Here is a 26,229-nt window from a genome sequence, read left to right as displayed (position 1 = left end):
TTTACTTTATTGTAGCGTTTAGCCATTAACTGGTTTGCGGCACGTTTCCAATACGTACATAATTAAACTAAACTAGAGTTGAAGAAGAATACATCTAGAAGCTTTAGAGCTATATCGTTGTTATAATGTCTTTAGAGCTGGAACACACGGATTGTTGTATTGTTGAAAGTCAATACGACTATAACAAAAAATTTAAATTTATTTCTTATCTAGCCGTTGTCTAATTTTGCAGCTGCAGCAATTATAACAAGTCATATCCCTACGGTTATGGTTTTGGAACCAGGAAGAAATGTTACCCTACAATGTATTGGTGTTGGTCCTCCTGCTCCAGATGTATATTGGACAAAGGGATCCGTTCGAATTGAAAGTGAACAGAAAGGGCAGTTACGTCTTCTAAACGTATCTCAGCAAGATACTGGAGTGTACCGCTGCCACGCTGTCAACTACTTGGGACAAGACGTAAGACAAACACGAATAAGTAAGACAGAAGTCTACTTACGTTGTACAGATGTCCGTATAGTTATCATAACTATAATTGTCAATGTTTGATTTATAGTTCTTACAGAGATAAAATTTGTTATTCGTCCTCCTCCTACTGTTGTCGCGTCTGCTTTTGCCACAATAGTAATGAACTGCACTGCTGAGATAGCACCTGGAATACCAATATCTACACGATGGGAATTGATACAAGGACGGTGCAGATCGGGTTCGGTCAAGAGAACCAGTTTATCCAATGGAACGCTAATTATACGAAATGTGACCGAATGGGATAGTGATACTTATGTATGCTACGCCGGTAACGATTGGATTTCAGCGAAAGTACATGTGAGGGTGGCAGGTATTTATGGCTAGAGTTATTCTATATAGCTGCCATACAAATTGCATTCATTGCGTGCTTTTACAGTGGATATGAGTTGGATGCTGACAAGTGACAACTGTCAAGGATTTCGTCAGTCTGCTTACAACAGATCTGTTTATTATGCGGTGTCTTCGTCTACAATATGGAATAGATCTAAATACTATCATTGCCCTGCGGGTTATTATTGGCCATGCACTGAAGAGGGACACAAGATATTCAATAACAACAACTGGTCAGGACCAAAGTCGTACTACAGTCGATGTGGATGGAGTGGTTATAACTACCGCGGAGGATACAGACAGTACTTTAGGTTTCGTGACTCGTCGTCAACATACGCGTACAAAAATGCTGGAGGTGATGATGCAGACGGGATATCTAGCACTAGTTCTACCTCCAACTTTGCTGGCATCATTTGCGTAAAGGAATGATGTTGTATAAGTTGACACAAACTTGCTGCATATAAGCAAGCTATCTGTAGTGTCTTTCAGCGCTTGCAGGCTTGAATAGGACAAGAGTCTAGCTTTTGCATAGCTTTTGTGGGTATTTGTGTGCAGTCTGACTTATCTTAAAAGCTAAGTTTTGTTGCTTGTGTGTCTACTGTGCATTCTTTCTTATATTCGTGCAGTTTGGATTTTCACAAGTCAAGACCTAACTACGCGGCGTATTAAAACTGCATGCATACTTAATTGCAGTAAGCACGTTCGTATCAAATGGTTTAGTTGTAATTAATTAATAGTCTGTTGCCAGTTCATTCGATAAATAGACTTGACGTGAGTCTTAAAACAACATCTAATGTGCTTGCGCACATCTAAACATGGATACCGTGCAAACAAACAAGAATAAAGGTCAACACAATGGTGGTGTGAAAAATTCAAGAGTTACCATTGTTATGCCGTAGATAATTTTACCTAGACGTGGAAGACGACAACGTCACCTCGTTGCAGGGCATACCTTACCCTTTACTTGGATCGGATATTATCAGTGGACATCACAGTCAGACATGCTATATACATTTTATATATATTATATATTATATATATATTATATATATGTATATAATTTTTATTTATTACAAGTCCCAGGAGAGACTAGCCATACCATACTAGAGTTCGTCCCAGTCCTAGAAAAATGGCAACAAGTCCCGCTATGAAAGTCGCAGCAATGTGCTACTAACATCATTTTGAAGCTCTCTTCAGCACCGTTCGCGTCAGATAGAATGGTGGAAACTTCCTGTATACCATTATTTATTGCATCTAGGAACTGACCAATGGACAGTCCGTATATGATTAGAGGTAATAACACCTTGAAAGGTTTAGCTATCTGAGGTGGTAACAACTGTAAAAGTAGCTGGCAATGTTAATGTTATCGATAATAGTCTAATCGGGTCAAGAGCTTTGGGAAACCTTCTTCTACAAAGTAAGAACGCCCATTCTTTGACTTCAGACCATCAGTGTGTTATGTAGTCAATGCTGGTGGTGGTTTCTACTTCCATGTAGTCTGTACAAATGCAGTCATGCTATTGGCACTGTTGGCTGTTACAAAATGTTCTCCCACAAGTTGCTTCCGGGTTGAGTTAGCTGGGACTGATTTTAGTATCAGTCTAGGATTGCTACACCACAGTCTGATAAAAATGACTAACAGATTGGCTAATTGAAACGTTATGTTTAAAAAGAAGCTCTACGTGCTATAATCTTGTACAGTATAGAAATTTAAAACTATACAAAATACAATATAGAATTTTAAAATACTTAAACCTGTTTTGTAACACGCCTACTTTTTATTAAATCTATGAAACCCCTTTTCAAAATCCTGTATCTGCTACTGCTACTTTATGCACGCAAACGACATACTGACATGTTACTGCACATATATGAAAGCAGTTTGTTTGAAGAATCCGTGTCGGATGTGATCTCGATAATGTAGACTTTTGGTTTCTGTTCCCGTACTCAGACACCCGTGATTATCATAGCAACTGCTAACTCCGATTCCTAGAGCATAGTCATCAAGCCTACACATTGACTTGCCAGAGTTGTCTCCAATGCATCCAACACGACAAATAGTGTGACGAGCATCCACGTTGGGATTAGTAGCGTGGTTACATCCGTCTGCTACATTTAGTCCGCACCACTGATGGTTAGCTCTAATGGTGAGAGAGGAAGAAACGTGAAACGCAGATCTAAGCTTTTGAAAATTTTAGTTCTCAGTAACGGTAACGCCAAACTTGCTGGCAAATAGTCGAGAGAGCGGAATTCCAAGATTATGAGTGAACACAGCACAGCTAGTGTGAGGTCCTTTAAAGCACACCTTTACTTTCCGTCCAGGGATGCTAATCCAGCCCTTGTTTTTCATCGAACGTAGTTCTCTAATGTTTTCAGCGGTGTCCGGATTAATGAGGGCGTTGCTATACCAGTTTGTACTTGTAGGAGACCACTCGGTAGTCTCTCCACAAGCTCGACCAACGAGTGTCCAACCTCCGCCACCTGAGCTCATATCACAGTAAGTCTGCGTGAAAAATACCAAGAATTATTGCACAACTTGCCCATTGTTTCTTATTATTCATGACAATTAAGCAAACCTAACAATACTAGAAGGTATACAGATATACGGGTATACAGGCATGCAGGTATACGGGTATACAGGTATGCAGGTATACGGGTATACAGGTATACAGGTATACAGGTATACGGGTACACAGGTATACGTGTATACAGGTATACAATACGGGTATACAGGTATACACGTATACAGGTATACAGGTATACAGTCATACAGGTATACAGGTATACAGGTATACAGGTATATAGGTATACAGGTGTATGAGGCATACAGGTATACAGGTGTACGGGTATACAGGTGTACGGGTATACAGGCAACAGGCAGATGCAACTAAAAATTAGTCAATCACTTTATACTGTGTTCCATTGCTACCTTCTAATGTGTAAGATGTAGAGAACTGACTTCCTTGAAGACCGCCGTCATACAGCTCTTTACAGCTGCCAGGTGCCTTTTTGCTACCGTGCAAGCCTTGTAATACAGTAACTGTTAGAATAGATAAAGTGTTGTTTGAATAGTCAATCTGATTTAATTACTTGATAAATTTCCAGTCTAGTCCATTGCAGACAACGAGATGGCTGTTGCATGTGTTTAGGTATATTTGTCCGCGGTTGTTAGCAGTACAGCTTCTGTCTCCGGAATTTGTCGCTACCTTCGAGATTGTGTATTCCTTTAATTAACAGAAATGCTTCTAAATCAAAATTGTTACAAGAAATCCTCTCTCTCTCTCTCTCTCACACACACACACACACACACACACACACACACACGACACACGCAAACAAATTCCGTGCCAATATATGCATTCTCTTGGAGTTAATCAATTGCTGATATTTCACCTGATTTGCTGATTCTCCTTTCTTCCTTAAATTCATTACTATGCATACAAAAAGCCCGCAGAAAAATAGTGGCACGGCTGCTTGCCTTTCTGGTCCTGTATCCCCATTCTTCCAGTATCTCCCTTTTCACCTTTATCGCCTATAATTTACAAAGCACAACAAATTCTTTGAAATTAATTTCTAGTAGCGGGGAGGAGGGCGTGAATGCATGTGCCCTCACAAATGCTCGTTGCTACAAGTAGTGATACATGCATATATGTTGGCCTATAGTAACTGTTGTTTCTGTGTTACTTGAAGCAGCTCTCAGAAATAGTCTAAGTGCTTGAATAGTCACGTGCTCCTCCCTCAGCTTTCTGTGCCAATAAACTTTGTAACGGTATTAGTAGCAATACATACCTGCTACACCAGGGTTTCTACTTCCTGGAGGTCCAGGTGGTTCAAATGCACCTACATCAACAGATATTATACTTACACACATTGTCAATTGCTTAGATACTAAAGTTAGAGGATGTACCGTCACGCCCATTAAGACCCGGTTGTCCTGTGCGCAAAATGTCAAATCTTATCTACTCTACCACGGCAACAAAAGTACGATTTGTCACTTTCTTACCATCTCGTCCTAGCAGATAGCATACCAGAAATATTTATGATCATGTGACATATTATAGTTTATTGTAGCTCGCATACTTACCTTCCCGTCCTGGCCGCCCAAAACAGACTTCAATAGAAAAGTGGTAACGATCAACATAGAAGGAAATGCACTAAACTCTAAACTATACCTCCATTACAGGAGAACTTCTTGGTAATACCGTTACTTCCTTCCTCAAGCTCAGGAACTATGTTTAAACATGAATTTATTCACGGTATTTCAATTATTGTTTTACTCTGTCAGTTTGCTGTTCTATTTTACTTAGAGTTACAGTGTTTACCAAGTACAACATTTGATTCTGCAGACAGCTGCCAAATTGACGCAGAGACTAGACCGTAGATGAGAAGAAAGCCTAAATAAACAAACAGATCGTCAGTCGGTAAATCTCGTCGCAATAAAAGATAATTTAAACATTTGGTCTGTCTACACGTTGGCTGCCTGCCAGACTTACAGACTGTCAAAATTTAGAACTAATAAAATGAGTGACGTTATAAACATTAATACTATGCCAACATGCTTACTAAACATTCATGCGAAGAACAGAGACTCTTCAGAGCTGCATGATACGCCCATGCACCCATGTGTCAACAGCTTTACCACTTTCTCGCACAATTGACAGACCAATTGTAGAACCCATAACGTAAAGCACATTAATTGAGTGCATTCCACGGTCTTACCAACAGTGGTTGGAGTTGATTTCACAGAAGTAGTGAATTCCATCAGCAGCATTTTTTTATCTAGGTGACGTTACAAAGTTGCTTGTTCAGCTCAGCTAGACGGTGTAGTCAAACGATAAGTCCGCACAGAAGAGACCTACCGACAAAATGAAATAACTTCGAGCTGAGGTGCCGTTTAAATAGTACAGTACACGCGTGTGTCTGGAAACTGATGTTGACTGTCGTGATCTATTATTACACAACATACGTCCTGCTCAAGGGTAACTACAAAGGAAAAATAGAAAATTTCTTTTAAGTAATTAAGTTGCCAACTGATGGTTCTAGATGCATAGTCTAGAGTTTGCGTCTTCGCTGTAAATATTAGCAACTTCCGGTAAAGGGCTTGACAATCAGTACACGTCATACAAGGAATACCTACTTTTCAGCATGCATGCAACATGCAGCATCTTGCCAAAAGGACAGTCCGGGTGATAATATAGAAGGAAGATTATGTGGGAAAAGAATGGTATACGTATTCTTGCAGCAAGTGCTCTCACTAAGCTCAACCCTAGCTGAGCTTCAATGGCTTCGGTTGTTGCAAAAAAGTTATCCATGCAGTTGATGACAAGATCGCCGTCACTACAATCGAAGTTTACCATTCGTACAGTGCGGGACAGCATAAATCCCCCCAATGCGCATGTCATTCGTAAACGCGCACAGTTTAAATTTGGTTTGGTCTACCTATTTCAAATTTGGTCCAGTGGTGTACAAGTTTATTTGCTACAACGAGCCAGCTTAATTTGATAAACGAAAGAGTTTCGTTCTCTCACAGCGAGAATAATGGAGACGCCTCCTCAAGTTCCCGTATTGTCCTACGAAAAATAGGAATATTGCCGTAGATGATTGAGAACTCGATGAAAGATTGTCACCATGATGTGCAACAAAACTGCAGAAATGGATTTTCGAGATTGTTTATTAATTCTGAGTTTAACCGCAAGAGGGGCCCCACTAAGGGTCTCACTTCGCGCCCTATCGTTTTTCATGCACGCGCTATTCGAATTCAGAAGTGTACCAAACGCTATTAGACAAACAGGGTTAAATATCCACAGAAGCACATTTTTTAATTTTTCTCTAGATGCAGTGTGAATGACACTCAAAGATAGGCATGATAATAAAAATATACAATTGGTCACGTGATCTAGTTTACATAATACAAGACGCGACTGAAACATTATTTTAACATGTCTAAAGTTGTTCCGCCAATCTCTGATGGTGCCCTCATTTTTGTGTACTATCTGCGACACAACATCTGCGGCCCTTTTGACGGTCTGCGATGTTTCCCTACGGTGAAACTCGAAAAGCAACAACGACAGCATCTTTAGATCTACGATTCCCAAAGCTCTTACCCATTCATCCAGACAACTCCAAACATCATCATCGCTAAAAGACTGCACCGAATCGCTGTCCCCGTCTAGTGTTTCAGCGTCTGCCTCTGCCGTACATGCTGGTTCCGAAGGGGCCCCCTCCTCTTCAGATGGTCTAAGCTTCAGCCTTTTCTCATTCATAGCTTCAACCCTTTCTAGTTGTTTCTTTCTTTTACTCCAACGCATGGCGTCCATGATGATGGCAGTGAGGGGACTAAGAGAATACGGTATCCATGGCAATAATGTGCCATCAACCAATCGCAATGCAGCCACAGCTGTTAGACAGCCAATCAACACTCGTTAATCTAAATTCGTTATCTTGCAAACTACGTGGTCAAAACCGACGTCATTCTGTAGGGCTTCTCACGGCGATCACGTGCATATGTAAGAACGTCTATAAATACGCAGGGCGAATTTTCTAACGTGCGCTACGTTTGGGGGGATTTATGCTGTCCCGCACTGTACCGTCCACTTTTAGTGATTACTGTAGACATACGGCATGTACATAAACATGCTAATATTACGACATTTAGCGTGAACTCGGTGTCACGCCCCTTACAGGAAGTTAGAGTTGACTTGCTGTTTTGCAGCAAAGACGCCACTGGAAACTCAGAAAATTTTTTTTGATATCAAATTTTAAGCGGCAATGACTAGGAGCAAGTATCTACTCACACAACTAGGTAGCGGGCAAAAGTTTGTTTGCAACTAATCTATTTTTGGAAGCTCCGCACAATGACGACGTCTAATTAGTCTCTAGTGTACAACAGAGACTGCAATATGGAAATGTAAATCGACACTCGACCTATACGTAATTGGCTATTGCAAAATTTTCCGACATTGGTCGTATTTTAGTCAGTCAGAACAATTTGATTACCAAAGTTTGCGCTCTATTATTAGCGTTTGCTTACAAGCAAGATATCAGAAAGCCGGAGTGTCTTATAAAACGGTATTTGAAAGACGGTAATCACAATACATTAACTACTAAAGTGATGTTGCAATATAGTGAAAATTGCGAAAAATTTGCATAACCAATTGATAAGGTGTGTGTGTGTGTATGTGTGTGTGTGTGTGTGTGTGTGTGTGTGTGTGTGTGTGTGTGTGTGTGTGTGTGTGTGTGCATGTGTGTGTGTGTGTGTGTGTGTGTGTGTGTGTGTGTGTGTGTGTGTGTGTGTGTGTGTGTGTGAGTGTTTGGTCAAGGGGTTGATGTGACACCAGTGCAAGTGAAGAGTGGCAACCTGGGTATTGTAGAGCACTTTTCGTATCTTGGTTCTGACATCCCCAGTGATGGAGAAGTCATGTTAGAAATAGATAGTAGGATTGCTAAGGCATATCGAGCCTTTGGATGTTTGCGGACACCCATATTTCAGGATAAGAACCTTACTGTGGCAACAAAACAACAAGTCTATCGAGCAGTGGTATTGTCAGTCCTGCTATATGGGGCAGAGACCTGGACACTGAAGGCCTCACAAGTGAGACGCTTGAACTCCTTCCGTAATCGTTGTGTGAGAACTATTTTAGGCGTGACAAGATGCCAGCAGTGGAAAGAGAGAATATCAACCAGGTGTTTGGCATCTGCTTTTGGCATGCAGAAAACCATATCTCACCTCATTATGGAACAGCCACTCAGGTGGCTTGGACATGTGGGTTGTATGGATGAAGGGAGACTGCCGAAGAGAGTGCTATTTGGAGAGTTGAGAAAAAAGAGGCCATGCCATGGAGCGAAGAAAAGGTGGAAAGATGTTGCTAAATCAAATGTGGAAACTATCGGTGTGGGAGATAAGTGGTATGAACTGTGCCAAGACAGGAAAGACTGGTTCAAGCTGTGTCGTGAAGGTGTGGAAAGAGCGTCAGAGACTAGACAGAAGAATGGATGTCCGGCCAACAAGTCCCAATCAGGTCATTTACATTGTACTTGTGGGAGAAAATTTCACAGACAATGAGACCTTACTAGACATAAACGTTTTAGTGGTCATTCTCCTCAGTGAAGTTGAATCTGAGGAGTTTTTGTCATTGATCCTGGGTGTATACCCAGGTCACCGCTATCATGTTGCTTAGCAACATACGCGGTTTCAAGGTTTCAAGGTGTGTGTGTGTATACATGAGAGAGAGAGAGAGAGAGAGAGAGAGAGAGAGAGAGAGAGAGAGAGAGAGAGAGAGAGAGAGAGAGAGAGAGAGAGAGAGAGAGAGAGAGAGAGAGAGAGAGAGAGAGAGAGAGAGAGAGAGAGAGAGAGAGAGAGAGAGAGAGAGAGAGAGAGAGAGAGAGAGAGAGAGAGAGAGAGAGAGAGAGAGAGAGAGAGAGAGAGAGAGAGAGAGAGAGAGAGAGAGAGAGAGAGAGAGAGAGAGAGAGAGAGAGATAAAGGAGAGGTGTCTGTCTGTCTGTCTGTCTGTTGGTCTGGGTGTCCGTCCGTACGAGCGTTTCTCAAAAACGGCGAGTACGATCTCGGCCGAATTTGACTCGCGCACGCCAAATTCATTCCGGTCAAAAGTGAGACTGTGGTCGTCTTCCTGAGTTCTCCCACGACGACGCCATTTCCGCAGATCGCACTCGCCTTCGCTCGCGCGCGAGTATCTCCGGAACGGCGCGTCGTATCTCCACCGAATTTACACTGCCCGTTCCCGACGTCGGACGGTACGCACCGAGCGTGTCGTTTATTGCGGGCGACGCTGGGAAACGGAAGATATTTTGCTGATATCCGGGTCTTGAAAAATACGTCCACAGTCGTTTGCCAGTCTACAACCGTCGAAGAGCTGCCGTGCTTGATGCACCTGTTCATCGAAACGCCAGCAACGTCTTCGAAGAGACGACATTCAACGGAACTGTCGAAAAGACGAGAGTCGGTACATGAGTCGTGACTTCGTTAGATACGGGGAACGGATTATTCGGGTGAGTACTGCATGTGACTTCCAGTTCTGCTCTGATAGATTCGTCTAACTGCACGTGACTTCGTTTCGAACAGCGCAATAACCGGGAGTGCTATACAATTCGGCTAACTGCACGTGACTTTATTTCATTCAACGGGACAGCGCAATATCCGGGAGTGCTATACGATTGCAAGTGTATACGCGACATTTTTATTCACTGCAATCATTCATGGCCAACATAACCTATGATACCATCAAACGCATTTTTAGATACTTTCTGCTATAATCTCTACCTCTAAAGGCGACCTGTCTCTTCTCCACTTCCGTGTTGTATTGGCTCTATGACAAACATGTATGTCAACTGCGGCGCTATGAAGTGGAAAGGAGAAGCACCTGGCATGTGTTGTCCCCCGGGCGAAGCCGGGCATTGGAGCTTGTACAGTATATTATACAGTATATTATACAGTATATTATACACTATATTATACAGTATATTATACAGTATATTGTACAGTATATTATACAGTATATATACAGTATATTATGCAATATATTATACAACATACATACTATTAAAGTATATACAAATATATAGATACATATGTATGCATGCGTGCATGTATGTATGTATGTCTATACGTATGTATGTGCAATTTCACACAAAATTAGATTTGCCATATATAGTAAAAAATTCGATGCATACATGTACACACTGCATGTCGATGTACAGTTGAATTTAGCTAAGCAATAGTAAAACTGATCGAAAATAATTTAAAAATAAAAGGATTATATTTATTATGAATCACATTACCTGCCGTCCAATTCGATCTGTGTACACGTAGAGAAAGCAGCTGTAGTTAGACGACGTTGAAAACTGTGAGCCTTTTTGAAAAAACTTTCAATTCGCTACACCGTAGTCTTGATAATGTCTGTGGTCGTCACTAATCTTGGTTGAGGCTCATTTTACAGCGATCACCGTCGTGTGGTTCCGATATGGGTCCCATCTCAATGTACTCATCAATCGGTGCCGAATTGTGTGTGTGTATTTGTAAGAAACTGTTGTAACTGTAAGCGATGCGTTCTAAACGTCGCCTTGGTGGGTTTAGTTGTCTTGTGGAACGCCTACCTGCCCACACCCACGCTCACCCTAACTCAGCCAAAAAAATCTCCCCGTACTCTCTAGCCTTCCCAGCGTAAGAATTTGATCTCCTGAGTGTCTTGCAGCACAACTGCACAGGCTTGATGCACCGGATGTAGCAGAGGATTTACGTCATCCATGGTCGAGCTTTGCGGTGATCCTATTCTCCAAACTCGCACAAGAACAGCCCGTGCTTTCCTTTCAGGGCCGCTATGTTGTTACTTGGCTCTGAATAGGACGCATGCAGGTGTTTCTATATCAGTTTGCTAGCGACAATCGCCTGACCTTGCACCATCACGAAGTGCAGCACGTCATCATTGGTACATCGGTGTCAACCAGCTGTACCGAATGTAGGAACTTTATTTACTATTAGAGCAGCTAGAACCTTAAGCCCTGCTTCTCCTAGGTAAAGTTGAATTAGGTTACGTCAAGTCCTTGTCAACGCGCGCTACGCAGCAATCGACTTTCTTTACAAATGGTAAAAGAGCGTTCTAGCACTTCAATCGTGCCCTCTCATTGTCGTGTTCTTTGTTCAACGGCTAGTTCGTTTAGGCGATAGCTTTTACACGTCCTGGGGGCGTGGTTGTATAAGAAAATTCAAATAACTCAGAATTGCCGTCAAGCACTCTAGGCAAGCGTTCTGCGTTCTGCGGCGTTTCAGATAACTGAATTCAATCAACTGCAGCCATTTGAAACCTAGAGCTGTTGCTGAGAAGGTAGGAAAGCAAGAAAGAGAATCCGACGATTGGGGCCGTTACCACGGGCATTTGACTTTAATTAACTCACAGAGATCTTGGCTGACATGCAGGGTAACAACACGATTTGTAGATAAAGAGTTGTTGATTAGCGCTATATAAGTAACTAGGCTGAAGGATGCGTGTGTGCAATTTAAACGCTACTGTCCGGTGAACGATGCGTTTGTCCGATGAACGGGGTATGCAAGGCTCCGCACAGTTTTCAATCTCACTCTAGGCAGAGAAGAGGTACAATGCTCTCGTTTGGTTTGCTCAATTACAACTTGGATACTACATTTATGATGTGGTAGGCATTGCGTTCAAAAACAGATAACTGAGAACTCGCGTCCGGAATATGATGGTGTTTGAAGAACGGGCCGCGCTCTACCAGTCCTGGCTGTCATGTGTGCCTGCAACCTCAATTTTCTGCTACAGCTCGAATGCACCGAGCACTAACGCTGGCAGATCTGCGTGGAAGACCGTCTGTCGTACAAAATAAGCTGCACCTTCTGCTGCAGTCCTTCTCGCTAAGCAAACACAATAACAGCCTGACTGCAGTACGACTAGACATCAAGGAACAACAAACTCGACACTGCCACAAAAACAAGGTTTAAAATCGTCTAGTTGGATCACCTGACCTTGAGTCTAGATCTATGGCTTCATCCACGCACGAAAGCTGTTTCGCTGTCTGTTACGGTTGCGCTCGACATTATTGGCTCGAGATTCTAAACAACGTCGGGTGCGCATGCGTGCACACATTACGTCGATTTCGGGGAAGCCTGACGTGTGCATGGTCATGAGTCTCAAGGTTTTCATTTTTTGTGTAGCAGCGTGCTGCCTTTACGGTGCAGTAGCGGCTCGCACACTAGACCAAGCCAGAGCAGCACCTGGAGGCGAAGGAGAAAAGAACCAGTACAAGCTACCTCTATTTGGTGGGCGTTGCGAAGTGGGAATCGTCGGTGTCGACGTCTCTACCAGAACCAGCACAAAAGCATTCAACTGTTTGAGAAGAAACGGTAAAGAATTTGCGATAGTTCGTGCTTTCCGGAGTAACGGTGAGTCAAGACTACCGCATTGCATCATGCAGTCCGTCAGCCAACGTCCTGTAGGACCTCGCTTTTATTTTCTAGCACGCCGGTCCGCCCGCCCGCATATAGCTCCACATGCTCCGCCATGACGAAATAGGCATTTTATTGCAATACATAAGATTAAGACTCTTCGTCGGTCCCGGAAGACATTTGTTACGTAGTATGGCATACGGGCTCATTGTTCGAACACCTGCGACGTCAACAGCGCGATTTGAGACCCTGTTTGGGAAAAGGAAAGTTGCATGAAACGCCATGCTAAGCCGGAAGTGTCAACTCAACTACGCACTGCAACACCGTTGAGTCGACACACCACTAGACGCCTTTCCCACTAGAAGCTTGTCTACCGTGCTATCATCGTACGGTGTTGTCAGAAAACTAGATTCTTTGAGACGACCGTGTGCTCATATCTACGAATGCCACCTGTTGTAATCACCTTGCATTACTGCTGATGGTAATGCCAGAATCGGCAGTGACTGTAAATGTAAGGCTACTGTACACTGTACAAGTTGTCAAACTACTTGCTAGCGTATTCTACTGTTTAGCTTCTGGCTAATAAAAGTTGATCTGTCTTGAAAAGAATTGTCTGATGTAATACACAACGCATGTCTGTATCACAGCAACAAATTAGACTACTGAACGTGTCTAGTACAGTATATATTGACTGTCCAACAATTAATCAGCTAATCAATTAATTTAATAACTACCTATTGTCGTGCTCAACCAGATCAGTCTGGTTTGTAAAGTCTATTACAAGTGCCGGAAGCAAACCCTGCTTCAGAAGTACTTAGACCATCACGGCTGTCTAGAAAGAAGACATGACTTTATGAAGGATCCGAGTAGATCCCAGAAGCACTGTTTTCTGTAAGTGCTGCAGGTTGTGATGACCTGGAATGATGTCCAGCCACCGTGCAATACCTGCGTGCACTGTGCCCAAAGCTCCCAAGACCACCGGAACCACCAGTCTTTGACAATGCCACACGCGGCTTATCTTCAATTGCAAGTCGCTGTACTTCGCCAATTTCTCAGCATGTTTCTTGCCAATGTTGCCATCAGCAGGACAGCTGATATCAATAAGAAGACAAGTTTTTGTCTTCCTATTTCTGAGACAGGTGTCTGGACGATTGGCTTTGATCTTCCTGGCAGTGGGGATAGTGGTATCCCAAATCATAGTAATGTCATCCGCCTCCACAAGCCTATCAGGCTGATGTCGGTACCATCTGCTCACCACTGGAACCCCAAAATGACGACAAACATCCCAGTGAATGATGGAGGCCACCTGATTGTGTCAATCAGTGTAGTCCGTCGGTTCCAAAGCACTACAGCCTGCCACAATTTTGTCGACTGTTTCCAGGCCTACACTGCACATGCGGCAAGTAGAACTGACAGCACGATGTAGAATCTTGCTCTCATAGTAACGAGACCGAAGAGCTTGGTCTTGAGCGGCAACAACCAGTCCCTCAGTTGCAGCAGGAAGATTCGCTGCCTTTAGCCATCCGTAGGTCTCTTTCACGTCCACAGGCGGTTGCTCAGTGAGACGGCGATACTGCCCGTGCATAGGCTTTCCGCTTCATGATCGCACACGAAGAGAACTGTAGCACGTACGATAATGTCTCGCATCTGTTTCCTTGCTCGAAGCCACCTTCAACCGAGATGGATGCATTCCTGTGTACGTTCTGCGACTTGCCGTTCGAAGCAAGACTCCTCCGCAGCTGTGCAGTAAAGCGACAAGCCATGCACTTGATCGAGTGTAAAGATTTTCCAGAGTCACACTCCCGTATCGTCTGCATAAAAGGATTAGAACTGTCAGCAAGGTAACGGTTCAGCCTCACAATACAAGATTGATATGTCGACTCAATCTGTTGTAACCCCCTACCCCCATCACTGCAAGGAGCGTACAATCGGTCAACGTCTGCAGCAGGATGGTGGACACCGTGCATAGAGAGAGAAGCTTTCTGTTCCGTCGATCGAGCTACTGCAGGTCCGTGCACCCCAATGAATGACGCCAAAACCGTAAGTGAGAACCGGTAGTGCAAACCCATTGATGGCTAGAATCTTGTTCCGACCATACAACTCAGTCCGAAGAACCACCTTCACTCTGCGGAAGTACTCACGACGGAGTCTCTCCCGCATCATGCTGTGCTGAATACCGTTACTCTCATCTACACCCAAGTACTTGTAGACTTGACCCGGTTCCAGACAGTTGATGGTGTCCGTTTTTCCTACCATCACTCAGAGTTGTGTCCAGATAGCCTGCCGTTGACAAAGTGTGCAACAACACATTTGTCCAGACCAAACTTCATCTGGATGTCATCAGAGAAGGTACATCAGAGAAGGTACGTACGTGTCCAACAACCCATCTAACTGATCAGAGTTTCTGCTATACATCTTCAAATCATCCACGTAAAGTAGATGACTGATGATCTGACGTTTGGCAGTCTCACCATGCCCAGTGATCATCCGGTAGCCGTAACCGGTTTTGTTCAGCTCCTTGCTCAGAGGATTGAGAGCCATACAGAAGAGAAGTGGAGAAAGTGAGTCACCTCGGAAAATACCCCTCCTGATCTGCATAAGCCTTGTCTTGATCGTACTGCTCCCGCAAGAAAGCACCATCAATGTCCTCCAACTCTTCATCACACATGACAGGAACCTGCACAAAACTGGACTGATCTTATGCATCGGAAGGCATTGGAGCAACCAACTGTGTGGCACGCTGTCATAGGCTTTCTGGTAGTCCACCCAAGCCATGCTCAAGCTCTTGTGTCTGGTCTTACAGTCTTCGGTAAGCAGCTTGTTGATCAACAGCTGATCCTTTGCACCAAAGGTCCCTGTCGACAACTCTTCTGCTCTGGAGCCATGAGGTTTCTCTGATCCAAATGCCCTGCAATCCTCTGCCTGACGACTGAGGTGAGGGTCTTATAGAAGACAGACAGACACGTGATAGGCCTGTAATTTTTGGCCTGGTCAGTCCTGTCATTCTTAGGAATCAGAGTGGTTATTCCTTGAGACAACCAGTCGGGTACAGAGTCTGGATTCTGAACCAGCAGGTTGTAGTTACGAGTCAGATCAGTGTGAAGACACGCGATACGCTTGAACCAGAGACCATAAACCTTGTCTGGACCAGAAGACTTCCAATTCCCCATCCTTTTGAGACACGATGTAACCTCATTGTCTGAGATAGGTAACCACTGCTGCTCATCTCTCCGGTGAGTCTCGCCATTGGTTTGACGTCTCATCCAGAAGGCAGACTCATTGTGATGTACCTCAGTTTCTAGGATACCACCCCAATACTGCTCGATCTCAGACTCGGATGGCGGGGAAGTGACCTGGATAGTCTGCTTACCCAGCTCTCTGTAAAGCCGTCCATCATCTCGTTGAAACAAACCATTCTGGCGAAGTCGCTTACGATTCTTCTCCAGCGTCCTGGTCCGCTCGACCTTGGACTTAAGTTCCATTTTCAATCGATTGATGGAGACCTCACAACTCTCCGAACAGGAAATGCCCAACCGATGCCGGAGAAGTCGGAGTTCATGTAACATACGAATGCCCGATGAACCCTTTCTAACCTCCAGCAACAGTGAGCTCGCACGTCAAAGTGTGAGAATCTCCATATCCAGCCTTCGTCTCCATGTCGGTGTTTGAGAATTGGTTGACTTCGTCATCTTTAAGCCCCGCCTTTTGGACACTAGCGAAGCAGCAGAGTATACCAGGTAACTGATTTTACTCATATCTGGTTCATTCTTCAACGAACTGGTGATTGTGTTAAGATCACCAATAAGATTCAGGGTTCCACTGTTTACAGAGATCCTTGGAAGGCGTTGTCTCTCACAGATAGGAATTTGCCTGACTTTCTGCAACTCCTCAAGAAACTCGCGACGAAGTACAGGGTCCACAGCAGCATCACTATCAAGCGAAAGATCATCCTCCGTTTGACAGCAGTCTGGACTGAGTTGAGATGTGGGAGTTTCCATCCTTTCTAGCCGAGAAGCTATAATAGGATGTGTAGTCATCGTATCAGAGCTCCTAGAGTCACAGAGGGATGGTGATTCCCTGATAGTACTACACTGAACTGAATCCAAAGTGTCATCTACGGATAGGATATCACCACTATCTCTTGCAGATGAGCAGTCCTTAGAGAGAACAGTGACTGACTGAACAAGGGAGCCATCTTCCAAGTAATTAGCAAACTCATGATCCTCTTGCATTATTGACACGACAGGTTTCCCACCACGTGCAGCAGGCGCCATCCTGACTGAAGCCATGCAAAGTGACACATTGTCAAGCAAAGGCGTGACAACTGAACTATCAGCTGATAGAGCAGAAACCACATATCCGACGCCGACATCTGCACGCCAGGACAAACATCAGTCGTAACAGATAACAAACCTGACACGGGCTTTCCATCCTGTGCGGCCTCGTGTTTAATCTCCTCCAACTCTGATTCAGTCAGACTTCCAGAAGTTAGGAGATATTGCTTCTGGTCTGCCAAACGCTGTTCAGAGACGTCAGTCAGAGAAGGATTTCGCTCACACCACAGCTGATGCATGAGTTTTCTGAATGCAGAACTTGCATGACAACAGCACGTAGTAATAATTAACAAAGCATCACTTTCCTATTCATTTGTCGCGTCCATTTCCGTCGCCTTGTTGCATTGCAGTTCCTGTTAGCCGAAACACAAGATTCGCTAGGAACGGTGGGTATCACAGTAGTCTCGTCAGCGGGATTTGAAGCCAAATTCAAATCAGACGCCGCACGAGAGATGGTTCGACCAGTCGCCCTACACCCAGAACTATTCCTGGTCTTCCGAACAGCTTCAGTGATTCCAGATGCCGACATTTCGAGCCCTGTCTTGGTTTCTCGACAAGAAACGCGCTCCTCAGCCAACTCTGAGACAAGCGATATAGCTAGACGTCCAAGTTTCATCAATTATATATTATTACTATATTATTATGTGTCGTTATGCCCCTCCATAATGGGCAAGTGGGGTCTTTACCCCCGTCTGGGCGCCCACCAACCCGGCAGGTGAGCCCAGCGGGGTACATGTTTCCGTGTAGTCCATACGGCGATCAATGACTAGCCAATTCAATATAGATTGCAGGCATTACGGTGACCGCGTACTCGATACAGCACGCCTAGTGGATATCAACGACCACCAGGAAAGCACTGGACGTCATCGTCAACGGACCGTTCGCCAGACCACAGAAACTCCCCAACGACTGAAACGAGTCATAGTCTCATGGATAAAGCTAGAGAAACATGAGAAAGAAAGACAGACAAGTTTCACAATTTACTGTCGTCACTGGGGTTTGAACCCCCAAACCATGGAGTGGTAGCCATTGTCGCTAATCACTAATAATAAACTGCAGTTACATGCCTTTATTATTATTGGAAAATTGATCTCATTTGCCTAGACTTGTAGTACACTTACTCACTATTCCTCTAGTAAGAGACTCTCTTATGAATTTATGGTCGTATGATAGTGATATTTTGATAATAATTAATACTATGAGTAAATCTTGTTCATATTTGTGACACAAGCAAGACTTTGGGTTGATTTGATTTCTAGAGCAGCCACTACCCACTGCTTCAACTCTTCTTTCAATTTTCTGGATCTCTGCAGTGGTGCCACATCTACCACAAGACTGGCAATCTTTTCCAGGATGAACAGTTTCTCCACTTTTTCTCTTCCCCGTATTAGATGCATACGTAGAGTAGGTATTAAAATGCATGAACAAACAGTTCAGCCTCTACACCTCTTCAACATCGATCCCCTTGGTTATTTATGACTCCTGAAAACACTTGCAACTATCAGCAAACTCGAAAATCAATTTGATAGAGTTACAGAAGAACAGAACAAGAGAACACTAGGAACTCATATTACAAAGAAGTAAAGGAATACCGTAACTCGTTGAAAACAGCACTCAGCGCAAAGAAATCTCAACAGAGTAGCGATATCCCACCTTATAAGACTGCTGAGGCGCAGAACCGTGGTTTCTACTTGATGATTCTTACTCTCATTACTGCACAGTGCGTCACGTTTGGGGTCAGAAACCTCCCGTGTTTGTACATGCACACCAGATTTTAGAATGCAGTAAAACGCGATCACATGCCCTCTTTACAATTTACTAGTTTATTTGGTGAAAAAACGCCAAGAGACGGCAGTGTGCTCAAAAACTAGCGAGACGCTACCACGTGATTAGTCGCAAATACGCCAGTCTATCGTCGGTTTTATTGGATAAGACTTAGCCAATATGTTGTCCTTTACGTGTACATCTTCTACAGACAGTGACCTTCGTCCTGGTGTCCTTCTTTCCAGTAGATTTCCAAACGCAACCACTCTAGAAAGGCGGAAAGCTCCCGGATATAAAAAATTCTAGCCTCGCCCACGCAAAACCAAGCCTTGGCTGCGGACTGCACGCAGATATGCTATCAGTTAATTGGTGGTCGGCAGGTATCACTGACGTCAACGCACCTTCGACGATTGCAAGTGCTTGGGCTGGTGGCTTCAGTCGCGTTGACATCTACATATTTCCGTGCTTCAATTGCGGTAATCCTAGTTCCCAAGTGACAAGAACAGGTCAGCTGTCATTGTGAACGATGCGCATGCTCTGCATGTGTACTACTGCACACACACAAATGGAGCTCAACAAAACTTACAGTTACAGTAACGTTTGAAAATTTTAGTTAAATTGTTAGAAAACAGCCGATACAGAATGATCTGGATTGACGTGGAGCAACAGGTACCAGTATTATATTATTAATAAATTATTAATTAATTATTTAAGTAAAGCCAAATCTATAGTAAGTAAAAAACAACATCACGCTTCAAAATTATTTTTTAAATTATTGTAGGCATACTGGTCTAATGACAAAGCAGCCAATCGAAGGTTCTTTACAGAAATGTTACAAACAGCACAGGTGATCACATAATTACACAATAAATGTACTGACTCTAGAGAGATGTCTTTGGAAATGTTTATCGTTTTATCAAAATAGAGATACAAGCCAACAGGAGTCTACACTTCAATGTATTACTGGCCTGAAATCATGGGCTATGATTTCACTGGCGCAGCACACGTGCCTCTCTGGTAATAAAGAATACTAGTAACAGAGACTATACCGTAGATTGCAGCATGTGGTATTTATAAGTCACACTCCCGTGTATAGCGCTTGCTGCACAAACGTGTGTAGGTTGGATTTGGTGCAAATCCAATCAGAAGACTTCAAGTTGGAGAGAAACGAAAGCGCTAGAAGAGTAGGTTCAATCGGCAAGAAATATTCAATTGCTCGGAAGTTTCGCGAAGAACGACGACGCTTACAGTTTGCACAAGACTGGTGTGGGCGTGTGTTCGAATGAACTGAAATGTGTAGCGTTTGCGTTATCGAGAAATTTTATGCGTGGGTCGACCCCTTGAGAAGGGACGTGTACATAATTTTTTAATTTTTTACGCAAACCTTACCCTTTGTGTTCCGAGTGTGTGTGCCGCGAACGGACAAAAGACATGGCCGCGTATCGCGAACACACACACACACACACACACACACACACACACACACACACACACACACACACACACACACACACACACACACACACACACACACACACACACACACACACACACACACACACACACACACACACACACACACACACACACACACACACACACACAAACAAACAAACAATTTGAGCTCTAAGGCGCGTTCGATTCGGCTCTTCCAGCCTCTTTCAAGAATTTGGAAGACACGCCCCTTTTCCAACCTCTACCAGCGCAGGAGCTAGTAGAGGTTGGAAGAGGGGCGTACTCTTCCAACGAGCAGCAGAGTTGGTAGAGTTGGGTCTTTCGACTATAGCGGCAGAACTGTAGAAGTTGGAAGAGGGGCATGCACACGGAGCCTCTTCTGGAAGAGGATAGAAGAGCCCAATCGAACGCCTTCCTAGATAAGCAAGCTATAGCAATGAATATGTTGCTACGCATTTATACACAGCGCGTTGATCGCGGGTGTATGACCTTTCATCGTGCACTGTATATGCGTTTATACTCGAGGGAAACACTCTATTTACTAGTGTACAGTAAAATAATTTGTTTGTACAGGTACCCGCGTTTCGATACTGACCCGTCTTTTAGTGATTTTACATCGTTTGGAGGATGGGCAAGACCAAATATCAAACAATTCGACGCCGATAAGGAAATGTGTGGTACGTGGTTTACGTAACAGTTTAATTAATTACAATGACTAATTTTTACGATTACGTAAAGGAGCTGTCGTCGATCTGAATTGGCAGCCTGGAAACAACGTACAAAGTGAAAGAAGTGTTGTTCACTGATCGAGACCGTGAAATGCTTTCTGTTGGTGCAATATAGAGCTGCATGGTAGATGAAGTAGAAGCTTGTTTGTACGACAATCAGGAGGATATTGTATCCTAGTAGAGCTAACATTGCACAATTCTAAAAATTTAATGTCTCTGGCTTATCTTTACTTTTACTTTCGCTATTTATTCATGCGTGGTTACTGGTTTTCGTTGCATGTTGCAATTTCATCTGCATGGAGATCGACAACGGCTGTATTATTGTGTCTTAGATGATCAACTGAATTACTATTTAATTCTCAAATTGACAGAATTATTCTTTTCTAGATTATCTCTAATTCGTATCAAAGATTATCTTTGAACGCAGCTTTTATAGAAACTGCATGTCACCTCTCTTTTTAGTCATCTGTAGAAATGAGAATCAGGTTTGCTTAGATGCATTGCAATTTTTAGAAATTACAACGCCGTTGTTCTTGTTTTCGACTTGGCTGCATGTAAAATGCAGAACGTGGAACAGAACGGAACACAGAATGGAACGTTTAATTAATAAGGTGCCTGTTGCCCAACTTTTAAAATAAAATCATTATAATTCATGAGATAACTGTTAGATCTAAACTATCAGTGAAAACGTTCCAAAAAGTTATCACTTATTAATGCTAGTAGAGTTTTAACGGTCTAACGGATCGCGAAACAGTCTGATGAGATTAGAATCATTTTCTGCATTCAAGGTCGAGTTTCGCTATATCGGGGTGTCTAAATTTTGTTTGGAAAGGACGTCAAATACGCTCGTCAGCGTAACAGAGGTAAAAAATCAACCCATCTGATTGTTGCACCTCGCGTAACGAATCGTCGTGCCAAGTTTTGGGGTTCTACGCTTTAGTTTTGCCAACTTAATTAATAGAAGAAGATAGCTCGTAATTGCGTTCATGCATTACTGTCTTCGCGCAACGGTCGACTGCGCCGGAAGTTCTCGGCAAGTTGCAAGGTTGGTTGGAAACATGCAAGTGAGCTAGACGTAAGCTACAGACACAGTTTCTACACTTTAAGAGACGAATGGAGCTAGTCACGTTGTACCGTCTGACGTCGCTTCTGACTAGGAGGAAGGTTTACCGGAAGTGCAGGGTTACTCAAGAATGCGCGTCGATTTGAAGCTGAAGCTAGAAGTTTTGAATATTGACATTCTGCAGACGTAGCAATTGATGATGAAATGAAAGTATAAAGGAAGAGTTAATAAAAAATACTTTTTGCATGAAATCGGCCTGTGCAGGGAGTCAAGCTCTTTTTAATTAATTAATTAGTTAATTAATTAAGTCACCAAACCCATGCATCTCTAATAACAAGCGCAAGCGTGGAAGACTCGCGGTTCAGCTTGTCCATTAATGTGATTCAGTGTCCAATTTCGTGTTCTATTTCATTTTACGTTTTTCGTTTTACGTACTACATGCCTTTCAATGGTTACAAGTATTATCAATATTACAACTAAATTAAGCACAAATTGTTTTTGGCCTTGAAGAATCTAAGTTGTGCTGCTGTACATTTACAACTAACACATAATATTAATTAACTGCTACATTAAAAAATTTTGTCCTCAACGCACAAGCACAGTTTCTTATGTAAGCCTTACACAGCAATCATGCACGGTCAGAACAACTCACACACACACACACACACACACACACACACACACACACACACACACACACACACACACAAACACACACACACGCACACACACACACACACACACACACACACACACACACACACACACACACAAGCACCACGTCTGCCAGACTGGCCATGCATGGTACACCATAGCAACAACGAAATAATTTATTCAAATGTCGACAAGTTACTTGACATTGCATGGGCGTTTACATCTGAAGGATTTACTAAATGAATGAACTCTGTTGTATGACACTGTCCTATATATATATATATATATATATATATATATATATATATATATATATATATATATATATAGTATAACGATTTGTGAATATCAACCTAACAATTACAAATCACAAATGTGAGCAAGGATATTGGTGCTAGATTTCACACGCTATACAGCTGGGTTGGCAGACAACGTATAATTCAGTTATCCATCTACGAGTGTGATGGCTGGCAAGAACAAAGACTCCTCTCGTTCTTCCGTTAGAGATCGTGTAGTTCTCTACACTACTCCTACCGTTACATCTGTCTTGATGGCAATCGTGTTCTGGCGTCTCTCTCTCTACTAGACTCAAGTGCGTGAGCTGCAACAGCACGTCAAACTTTCAGACGCGACGGCCGATCTGAAGCGCCCCGAAAACAGCAAGTACATTGATTCGCCTGTCGAAAAATTGCTTTTGCGATACGCAAGGGCAACGGGGAATGACAAGGGTACGGATAGCGTGCAAGCGCTCAACGACTACTTTCTTAGAATTGCAGAGCAGCAGGTAACCACATTCTATAGGAACTTTTTATCCGATTGTTTACTAATGTATGTTTTTTTCATTGCCTATGCAGTTAAAAGAATCGCTGAAGGCACGTTGCGTTGACAGTGAAGGTTTGTGTGTGCAAGGTGAGTGCGACTCTGCATGTCATTCAGAGTCGCAGGTTGTCTCGCGGTCCGGTAGCACAGAAAACGGTTGTTGAAACTTTCTTTAACGATATATCCTTTTTGTAGGACCTAAAGGAAGCTTGGGTTCGAGGGGATTAGTTGGATTACCGGGTTCTCCAGGTATCTAGACTACTTCATTGTGCTTTTTTTAGTTACATTTGACAGTTTACGTTACATGCAGGCAGTAAAGGAGACAAAGGAGACCAGGGAGTCGTTGGCGCTCGAGGTTTAAGAGGTACAAAGGGCTCTAAAGGCGAACTTGGCGCAAGAGGAGCTAGCGTTGGTAAGTTCAATGGAACGATGTGATTGTTGACGCGTCACGTATAAGGTGCTGTTACATGCAGACCCTCCCGTTATCACCAAACTACCAAGCGTCGTTGTATCTCTGGAGTCTAAAAATGCCTAATTTCATTGCGCAGCTGATGGTTTTCCAAAGCCTAAAATACGATGGCTAAAGCTTGACTCTACCCTGCCGCGATCTCGAGCCACAATATCTCTAAATGACACACTAAGGATTACAAATATGCAGCGTCATGACGCGGGAACATACGTCTGTTTAGCTGAGAATGTGTTTGGTGTTGCGAGAAGCTACGCAACTCTATTTATTTAAGGTTAGTAGCGTTCTTAGATTTTGAAGATTGATCAGCTGTAAATAGTGCTATTTTTCTGTATAATAGTTCCTGTCAAGTTTGTTGTCGTACCGTCATCAGTAGTGACCGTACAACAGGGACAAAGAGTTAAACTGCAGTGTCTAGCTACAGGTTATCCTTCTCCAACTATCACTTGGTCGCGAGTTGATGGAGTTTTGAAGTCTGGCAAAGTGGGCGCCAACGGCAGTCTTCTTTTTGAAAATGTAAAGGAAGGCGACAGCGGCCAATATATGTGTACTGCAAGGAATGCTGTAGGAAAAAAGAGTTATTCATTTTCATTAGATATTCAATTAGAAGAGAAAGGTAATATTATTCTAAGAAACACATTAATTAATTAATGATTGAATTCTAAAGTAAACACAAACACCATGCAATTGTTTATAAGACAGTGAATTCTACAAGTATATACAACGATGTATACGTAGAGTAAGACGTTAAAATTATATATTTCATAGCATCTATACTTCTAGAAAACGTATCTGTGATGTCTGCCTGTTAGTAGTTCCACCTAACTATATATTCATTGCATTTATTGTTAGATACAATTTGTCGCCTTGTCTGTTCGAATAAAATTACCATGCAGTCTAGGTCAAAATTAAAGTTGTTATACCTAGCAGATTGCCCGCAGTTTTACGTTACTAAATTATTCTGTGCTGAAAATTGCTTTACGTGCCGCTCGATGCAACTACTGAAAATCTGTACCTGAATCTGTCCATTAGCACAGCACTTTTACGTACTGCACGCAATTACACTTAATTAATCCTTGTATTAATTAAGATTGTTTTCCATTAAAGTTAAGAACGTGTTTGACAAAGAAACATGCAAATATGTTATGCAATTTTACAAAATCAAGTCGTTACTTATTCAATCATTTTGTGCTCTCGTCTAGATTTGCCGGCAGAACCGTCCGCAAGAGTTGAAGTTGAGAATGGTGATGATGTAAGTATTAAGTGTGCCCTTTGTGTTATCCCAGGATTCTCTATTACATGGAAGAAACTGCGGGAAGAGATTGCAACAGATAGAGTGGAGGTAACGAAGTGTTCTCTTACAATTAGAAACGTCACTCTAGATGACGCGGGAAATTACTCTTGCATTGCAAAATCAGACAGCAGATTATTCTCGACTCCTGTTCTGAAACAAGATGTGCCACTTGTTGTAAAAAGTAAGCAGTTTGCTGTAATTTACAGGCAACAACTATATACTGTACAATAGCAATATACCACACAATCATAACAAAGTTTACAACTTAGAGTTGTTTGAATTCGCCTTATAGCTGACTACTTGAAAGGCCAAAGACCTTAGTTACTAATGTATTACACAATGAACCGTTAGCAGTTTAATTCGTTAGTAGAGCTTTGCTAGTGTACAAAATATTATGTTTTACTTTGTTAATTAAACAGTGCATATACATAATTTCAGTCATGCATGCGCTCTAGGAAACGGGACTTATAACCTAGGTGGATGGCTGATTGACATGTTTGTTACGGTTTGTAATCTGCCACGCTCTTGGTGCGGTCCAATCACAGAGCGCTAGTTGCATTTGGTCGCACGCAACCACCAAAGACAATGAACAATATTGAATTAGATCCGTCAAAAGTTAGAAAAGTTTGTACCATGCAGAACTGACGTCGAAACAGACAGCAGAACTTACGGTAATACCTGTTTGCAACTGCTAAGGCCGCTAGTAACGAAAAAATTAAATCAATCGCTTCTTGGGCTACGACATTTATACGAGACCTAACAATGCGTAACAAAGAGCGAAATTTATGTCCCGTATATAAACATTTTCTTTACTTGATGATTACAAACTTTTAAACGGCACTATCTATGGACTTTTTAGTTACCGCCATATGTCGAGTAT

The 26,229-nt window shown here is 42.8% G+C and overlaps 3 protein-coding genes across 4 annotated transcripts; 2 read left to right on the top strand and 1 right to left on the bottom strand.

The window, feature by feature from the left end:
- Positions 1-267: 267 nt before the first annotated feature.
- Positions 268-1,480, top strand: LOC134176183 (neural cell adhesion molecule L1.1-like). The gene is made up of 3 exons (XM_062642870.1): positions 268-478; positions 557-838; positions 905-1,480. The coding sequence occupies exons 1-3, from the start codon at positions 268-270 to the stop codon at positions 1,285-1,287; spliced, it is 876 nt and encodes a 291-aa protein (XP_062498854.1). The 3' UTR covers positions 1,288-1,480.
- A 4,939-nt stretch (positions 1,481-6,419) lies between these two features.
- On the bottom strand, positions 6,420-7,237 carry LOC134194700 (uncharacterized). Its single transcript, XM_062663645.1, has one exon. The coding sequence runs from the start codon at positions 7,173-7,175 to the stop codon at positions 6,429-6,431; it is 747 nt and encodes a 248-aa protein (XP_062519629.1). The 5' UTR covers positions 7,176-7,237; the 3' UTR covers positions 6,420-6,428.
- A 5,234-nt stretch (positions 7,238-12,471) lies between these two features.
- On the top strand, positions 12,472-21,259 carry LOC134184076 (probable GH family 25 lysozyme 2). Of its 2 annotated transcripts, none has more exons than XM_062651693.1 (7): positions 12,472-12,769; positions 19,251-19,376; positions 19,496-19,539; positions 19,652-19,717; positions 19,796-19,887; positions 20,899-21,002; positions 21,064-21,259. In XM_062651693.1, the coding sequence occupies exons 1-7, from the start codon at positions 12,505-12,507 to the stop codon at positions 21,129-21,131; spliced, it is 765 nt and encodes a 254-aa protein (XP_062507677.1). In that variant the 5' UTR covers positions 12,472-12,504; the 3' UTR covers positions 21,132-21,259. The 2 variants fall into 2 exon arrangements, with proteins under 2 accessions (XP_062507677.1, XP_062507669.1); XM_062651685.1 differs by having other exon boundaries at positions 19,484-19,539.
- The last annotated feature ends 4,970 nt before the right edge of the window (positions 21,260-26,229 follow it).

Source organism: Corticium candelabrum, chromosome 1 (assembly GCF_963422355.1).
Source record: "Corticium candelabrum chromosome 1, ooCorCand1.1, whole genome shotgun sequence".
NCBI lineage: Eukaryota > Metazoa > Porifera > Homoscleromorpha > Homosclerophorida > Plakinidae > Corticium > Corticium candelabrum.
This window is presented reverse-complemented; position numbering and strand designations above follow the sequence as displayed.